Source organism: Pinus tabuliformis, chromosome 1_1 (assembly GCF_031772625.1).
Source record: "Pinus tabuliformis cultivar Carrire ecotype Pingquan chromosome 1_1, CPIR1, whole genome shotgun sequence".
NCBI lineage: Eukaryota > Viridiplantae > Streptophyta > Pinopsida > Pinales > Pinaceae > Pinus > Pinus tabuliformis.
Genome location: NC_142297.1, coordinates 728,912,240 through 728,920,192, shown reverse-complemented (window position 1 = coordinate 728,920,192; position 7,953 = coordinate 728,912,240). Strand labels below are relative to the sequence as shown.

Genomic DNA, 7,953 nt, shown 5'->3' with positions numbered 1-7,953 from the left:
TATGGAACCCAATATCCAGCCAAGTATGGACTCAATAATCTCAAGGATGTTCTGTTCGCGAGTGTTATGGGACCCAATATCTAGCCAAGTATGGACTCAATAATAACAACGCCGAAGGATCTTCTGTTCGCTAATGACATCATCATTCAGGAATGATTTGAGCACGGTATCTAGCGCGGTATGGACTCAACACTGATAACACACTTGCGGATGTTATGTTCGCTAACGACAAGCATCATTAAACAACTATTCGACCACAATGAGGCCTATGACGAATATGATCACCGAAAAAATGTAAATCAGATTCAACATTTACTAAAACATTAATTGCAGTTATGATCGTTATCGCTCAAGCCACCAACATAAAAGGGTTTGGTTATTCAGGGTCCTAACAGTTGTGCTCTCTGCTTGTCACATGATGAAGACATCAATCATCTGTTTATTCTTTGTCCTTTAGTACACTGGGTTTGGTACAGGGAGCTTAATACACTGCAAATTCAATCAGATGGGGATAGGTCGAATATTGTTACTTATTTTGGTCGGTGGACTAAGGATTACCAGCAGCACCATACTTTGCTTCATTTTTTTTTTCGTTCTCGGAGGCATCTCTAGAGAGCCAGGAACGTCCTTATTTTCTTTCGAGCAGGTGTACACTGACATTGGGGGGACCTGCAGTAGGATCACATCCTACTACTAAGAATTTTATTCTTCGTCTTTTCCTGGTGCTTCAAAATCATTTATCTTTTTATGAATTTATGGTCTGCTTTCCCTGTGGGTTCTTTTGATGGTGCATTTTTTTCTGTCTCTGTGGCAGTGGCATGGCCATTTATTTGGGGCCAGAGATTCTCCTCAGATTTTATTGGTCCAGTGGTTCAGGGACCAATACCAAGAGGGAACTCCCTGCACTTTGGGGTTTCTGTGCAAACTAGCTTGGCCCCAGAGAAAATGTTGTTTTTGGAGATTCCAAACTTATTATTGATTGAACCAAAAGAAAATTGCAATCTGAAATCCCTGCACTCTCCAATTAGAAACAAAGAATCAGAATTATCACTAATCTTTTCAGTAAATTATCCATATCCCACATCTATAGGTATCAAAATGGTGAGGCCGAGTCTCTATCCAAAACTGGATGTAGGGCTGTTCTTGGAAAAATTTATTTTCAATCTTTCGTCCATGGTGTACTACAGGAAACTGAACAATTAGGCACTACTGTATGAGACACGTTACTGTTTGAGACGTGAGTTTTCTTTTTTTAGTATTTTCCGCATTACTTTTGCTCTTTTGTAACTCAAAATGTTATTAAGCATTATATTTTGCAGTAGATTCTCATATGACTTCTTCAGACATGTCCAAAATTGCATTTCAGATATGTCCAAAATGTCATGACATGTTGCTCATATTAATGTACTTCCTTACCCATCTTAATGAAAAGGTTGATTTAAAACAACGCAGAGAACACATGAATTAGAACCTGAAGTAGAAGTGTCAGGAACATCCTGCGAAGCATTTTAGTTCTAATAAAACTAAAATTTTGGGAAAGCAATACTTCTCACACTTTGAGACATCTAAGTATTACATTGTGATCTTTCAAAGGGTTTCGCTTAAGACGATTTACACATAACAATCCGCGACGTTTGGAAGTATGGATAATATTTCCCCAATTTATACATTGAAATAGTTATTAGAAACCAATGTATGTTTAGAAAAAAAATCGCTTTTATCTTTTACACTACAACAAAAATCTCATTCAAAAATTGACTGATTTGATCCTCGAATCGGTTCAAACTATCAAGATCTCAAATACAAACATGCACTATTAAATAAGGAATTTGGAAGTATACGTAGATTGGAGCACTTGAATATTGGAAGTTATGAAGTCCTCGATGGAATTTGGAATATTTGCAGCATTCACTAATTTCTGGGAGGCTTTACACGTTTCCAACGTCCAGGCGGTAACGTTTTCAACCTGACGCACCCAGATAAATCAATAAGTTCGAGGTTCTGTAATTTCCCAAAGGAACTTGGCAGCTTCTGTAAATTGGAGCACTCAGACAAATCGAGATGTTCGAGGTTCGTTAAGTTTACAAATGAATCTGGCAGTGACTCCATATTTGAGCATTTCCTTAACACCAAGAATTTCAGAGACTTCAGATGACAGAGTTCATCCAGAAAAGTTTTGAGATTAGCTTCCTCCACATGTTCATTCCGGCGCAGCACAAGTTTTTCGAGATCTTTTAGCTTTCCAATTGACTTTGGAATCTTTGAAAGAGGAGCATCAATAATCAACTCTCTCAACAGCAGAGGTGCCTGCAATGTTCACATTTACAAAGTGTTTTTGACCCCCTCGATTTGTCTTTGTCTTTTGTGCATACTGGTATTTGAAGACGGAAAAATGGAGGGGAACCATTTTTACAATATAACAAAAACGAAAATAGGATAGATATATTGCCAAAGAATCGCATACCTGATCATATTCATCTGGCCACAGTGTGTCCAATTTGCTCCCGTTTATTTCTAAAACACGTAACTTCTGTAGTGGAATCCAGGCAGGTAGGGAGGTGCACGGGCATGAATCCCAGGAGAGCCATACTAGCCGTGGTGAGAGACGCAGTAGCTGTGGTGACTGCACACCACTGAATATGCTTTCCACATAATCGCCTTTAGCCCTAAGCAGCTGCAACCTACCCATATTACTTAACCAAACATTGATCTGCAGCGCAGCAAGGGTTTTGAACAATTGTGGATCAGGCCATTCGGAGCCATGTTGGTGAACCATGTCGATTCCACGCACCTAAAGCATGATTGACATTCTTAAGTTCAAAAAATGAAAACTTACAGACAATCTTGATAATACAACACTATTACGCAATTCAGTCAAGAGCTTCAGAATACGTACACGAAAATTGTCGAGCAGATTTTGAGGAAGGTCCTCAGTTCCACGCCAAAGCCGATGCGGAGATTCTTTCTCTCCAATATCTCTGCCCAGGTCTCTCAGGTGGTCGTGCATTCTTATGCGATTTTCGCTGTCCACCTCTATTAGATACCTGTTCTGTAGTTTACGAAGACCCCACCATCCGTTCCAGCCAGATCCGCCCCAGATTCTTATGGCAGTATCGCTGTCTTCTCCCATGAAGAAACAGGCAATGTCTAGGAACATCTGTTTCTCTTCATTATCGAGACTATCGTAACTAATTTTAAGCCGGCTTCTTATATCATCGGGGAGTATATTGGAGATTTTGTTTAAGTGTGCTACCCAAAACTCCATTTCATCTTCCCCATGAAGTAACGCGCCAATTACTTCAAGAGATAAGGGCAATCCCTGGCAGACATCCAAAAACTTTTGAACCACTTTTTCAAATCCTTTTCTAGGATTAGGCTGGCCGAAGGCATGAGAGCAGAAGAGCTCTTGGGAGTATTGTGGATCGAGGCCATTTAACTCGTAAATAAACGACTTTTCAATCCCCGAGTTTATAAGAACATCCTTATTGCGAGATGTAATTAAAACTAAGCTATCTGGACTAAGCTTATCTTTCAATGGTTCAAATAATGCATACAGCTGGTTAATGTGATCCACATTATCTAAAATTAGGAGAGCAAGAGGAGATGCGAGATAGGTTTTGATCTTATCTATACCAGTTTTAATGTCGTCTATTTGCTCAATATGTCGAGCCAATTCCTTAAGAATTTTTCCCTGCGAGAATTCAACAGTTTTCCCACTGACATCTGATAAATAGCAAGCTCGGTCATACTTTAATTGCCGACGGTTAAAGATTTCGTTTGCGAGGGTGGTTTTGCCAACGCCGCCCGGCCCTACAATTCCTATAACCCTAGTCTCGCTGCTTTGCTGCTGCAATGACACTGCCTTTTCAAAATCTTCTATTTTTTGATCCAAACCAATTGGATATTTCGCCACATGGACTGGTCGTTTAACGTTTTTTAACACACTTTCCACGATCCGTTGGATGGGCTGATGCTGGTCACTGAAAAATATTGACAGTTCAATTACTCGTCAGAGATGCTTACAACATAAAATGTTATAGACCTAAGAATCCAACGAATTAATGTTAAGACAAAGCCTCACCCATTATAATTCTCCAGTTCAAAACCGCTTATGCCTGCAGCCTGAGAAAGAGCCTGCCTCCATTCTTCTACAGTTTCGGGTTGGTAACGTGGCTGGTCGAATGTTGTCTTCTCCTCGAGCTTGAGCAGATGTTGAGCATACTGTCCTTCAGGCTTGTCCTTCACCCACCGAAGATATGAAGGCTTGACACCGCCGCAGAAGACCGGAATAATGGTTGCCCCAGACCGCAACATGAGTACGAGCTCGTTCAGGCACCAGCTCGATTCGGCATAGTTTTGAGAGAAAATCGCTAAATGAACGGATGCATTTTGAATAGCACCTTTGATTTGATGAGTTAAGGCGTCTCCTTCTTGCAATTCCTGCTGGTCCAGGAACACTTTCAAACCGCATCCGCGAAGGCGATTGTAAAGATTGGTGGCCAAAGTTTTCTTGCAATCAGGCCCACGGTGATTTATAAACACGTCATATACATAGGAGTTGTTGTGGGCATATGGGATTGATGCAGAGGTGGAGGGGCACGAGGATGGAGATGGCAGGTTATGGTTTTCCATGGATCGGGTAGCAAAAACGTAAGATGAAGATGTAAGTAAAAGATCAGAAATGCGCACTCAACCTCAATATCTTCTAATTCCTTCTGCTGTGGAAGATCTCAAAACTGCAATGTGGCTACCTGCTCGCACAGCCTGTGAAAGCCCCTCTATCAGTTTCAATGCGTGCAAATCGATCGTTGAAATCAAAACATCAATTCTTCCTTCAAAGATAAATGAATTTCGAGAATGGTTATTTCCCAACGAAATCACGCGTCTTGCTACCGACCACGCGTTGACTACATGTGCGCTTAGGTCATTGGAGGTCATTTAAAGAGTAGTTTAAATGCTATAGAGTACATGTGCGCTTATGTCATTGGAGCTCATTTAAAGAGTAGTTTAAATGCCACAGAAGTTTTGTTTTATTAATTAATTAATTAATTATATAATATAATATAATATAATATGAAATGATATGGAAAATTTATTAGGAGTCGTCTAAAAGGAATTGTAAGGATGGTCAAAGGTGGTCGGAATCCGGGAATTTTTTTTTCAAAAAATCTTGTAGTAGTAGTGTTTGAATCTTGTTTTTGATGGTGGAAATGGATTCAGCACCATAAAAAACGTTTAGGACACCTAAAATTTTGAAGTTTAATAACTATAACATAGATTTACAAAAATCCTTGCCGGATTTTCTCTAAACATGACCAGAATTTCCATAACTTTCCAGGCAACTCCTCCGCTTTGTTAGACTACGCGAATTTATTATAACTTAGTTGTCAAATCAATGATAGGATAGTTGTAATATACTTTTTTTTTATATGGTCAAATTGGTTATGATATTTTCCCATGGTATCAACCCATGGTATTTGCATTCAGTTTTCGAGGGAAAATAATAAAATAAGGTTCTAGAGAGTCGATCAAGCCTAGCCATTTGGATCATTCCGATTTATCTATCCTATTGTGTTTTCTTGAGAACTTGGGGTGGCTAGTTCCAGTTTTGATCTCGAGAAGAAAACCTCGTGGTGAGTTCCAATTTTGATCTCGAAGTGAAAACCCTGTGGTGAGTTCCACTTTTGATCCCGAGACGAAAACCCCATGGTGAATTTGTCTAGTGGATACAGCTTGAGTGGGCCTAATGGTTAAAAGCATGTGTTTCTTCCTAAGAGGTCACAGGTTCAAAACCAGAGGGGGTAGAATATGTATGCCTCCGTAGACTTAGCGATGAAATCCTTGCACGAAGGTGGGTCCCTTGTCCCTCAAACAATGGGTGTCATACACCAATTTGGTGTTTGACTTGGACGTGACCTTAAAATTGGATAATAATAATAATAATCAAGGGTCCACAATTGAACTTCAGTGTCTTAGATCAACATTTTAATGAGCAGTCGTGCATGCCATTTGCAGGAGCTCCAATTTTATTGTATGGGCGTGTATTTTGTTTTCAGCCAATAATATAAATAAAAGGGATGAATTTCTAGATCATGTATGTGTTCTTATTCTTTATGAAATTTTGTTTTAAATCAGAACACTAAGATGTTCTAGATCTATCTGATTTTTTATTGTTTGGAGTCTTGCACTGGTATCTGAGTTGTGCATCCAACTAGCTTGAGGGTCTATGGCAGAATAATTTTAATACCAATCAAGGGTTCCAAGAGAGACTAATTTTTTGTGATCTACTGTAATCACCCTAGCTAGTTATCTATCAATTTCGGTGGCTTATTCACATTCACCTTAGTTGATTTTTGCATAAAAATTTCCATATCCATCAATCAGTTTATTTGTGCCTTAACGTAGAAGATTTTACAGATTTTGCATGCTTACTGAGTAGATATATTTATCAAGGGTTGAGACCTATTGCCCCTTTCAGAGATCAAGTTTATTTTCAATCCAAGAGGTTGAGATCTATCATTCACTTCAAAGATTAAGCTTATTCGAGTACAGATCTGTGGCAACTCGTAATGGTTTAAGAGTTGAGATTTTTATCTTGTAGATTGAAGTTTTGTGGAGGTCAATTTCAGGTCTGAGGTTAGCTAAATAGTTCAAAAACCTTAAACACCTTAGAGCTCAAATATTAACACAGAAGTTGGAGAATTAGTTAGATCAGCCTCAAATATTAGAGTCAAAATCCCTCATTTGTGAGCAATATTCCAGATTAAAAAAGGGGAGGCCAAGACCTGAGCATTCAGGGAGACTCACCTCCGAAGAAATAAAAATTGTTGAAATGTTCTAAGCCGTTGGTTTGGTCGACTGGTTAATTGGGTTAAATAAGAGGTGCGACTGGTGCAATTTGCAAAGCCAGAGTGCAGAGATGATGTGATACATAAGTAGAAGGTATGATTTGTATCTGTTGCATCAAGAACTCCAAATAATTTCGCAGGAAGCCGAGTTTTGTGGTTATTGGCATAACCATTATATAGTTGAATACAATGTTCGTAGGAGCTATATTGACTCACTGTATGCGCTAGGGATCTTAATCCTTGCGTTAAGACAGAGTTTGGAGAGCCTCATTGAAGTGATTCATCCACCTCCACAAAGTTTAATTTAAAGACATTCACCTCCATCTTGCCCTGACCAAACATTTGTGAATGAGCGATTTCCCTGTTTCCGCCCTTGAAGTAAGCTTTCTTGGTGGAACTGCTTCCTGCGGATGATCTCCCACCATAAACCTTGACCTGGAATTGGACTTTACCAAGTGCTGGATCCAGTTGGCGTCAGTTCGATTAGTCAGCATGAGTTCGATTGGCATTCTATTCATACAATTTTACTATGCTAGCCACCCAAAATGAATGGTTAAGTCAATATCCCCACCACAAATTGGAATCAGCATTGCAAAATAATTCCAGTCCCACTGGTACCGAATTGAATGCCAGGTTTGAGAATCGAGCGAGAAGCATTTGATCTAGCCTGGAGTCGTGCCTTTCATTGCCAGTTTACTCTTCATTTTAAAGGTCGTAAGACAAATAAGTCATTTCTTCATGCGCAACATTGGGTAAACAAAGCCCTCCATACAGTTTGTGGGACAAGGGTCCACCTTCGCACAACGATGCAACATTGGGTAAACAAAGCCTTCCATACAGTTTGTGGGACAAGGGTCCACCTCCGCACAACGATTTGACTGCTAAGTCTACGAAGGCATACATACTCTACCCCCCTCTGGTTTTGAACTTATGACCTCTTAGGAGGAAACACATGCTCTTAACCATTAGGCCCACTCAAGGAAACACATGCTCTTTTAATCTTAATATCTACCTCAATATGAACCATGGCATAGATTCTTGTTGAGGCAGTGATGCTGGAGTACTTGGTGCAAAGTCAATCGTCTCTGCATACAGTCGGAAGGGC

General features: G+C 39.7%; 1 protein-coding gene across 1 annotated transcript; it reads right to left on the bottom strand.

Annotated features, from left to right (window-relative positions):
• Window positions 1-1,641: 1,641 nt before the first annotated feature.
• LOC149215989 (disease resistance protein Roq1-like) lies at window positions 1,642-4,915 on the bottom strand. The gene is made up of 4 exons (XM_089391125.1): window positions 4,082-4,915; window positions 2,897-3,980; window positions 2,465-2,791; window positions 1,642-2,307 (listed from the first exon to the last, which is right to left on the bottom strand). Exons 1-4 carry the CDS (start codon window positions 4,630-4,632, stop codon window positions 1,912-1,914), a joined length of 2,358 nt encoding a protein of 785 aa, XP_089247251.1. The 5' UTR covers window positions 4,633-4,915; the 3' UTR covers window positions 1,642-1,911.
• Window positions 4,916-7,953: the final 3,038 nt, after the last annotated feature.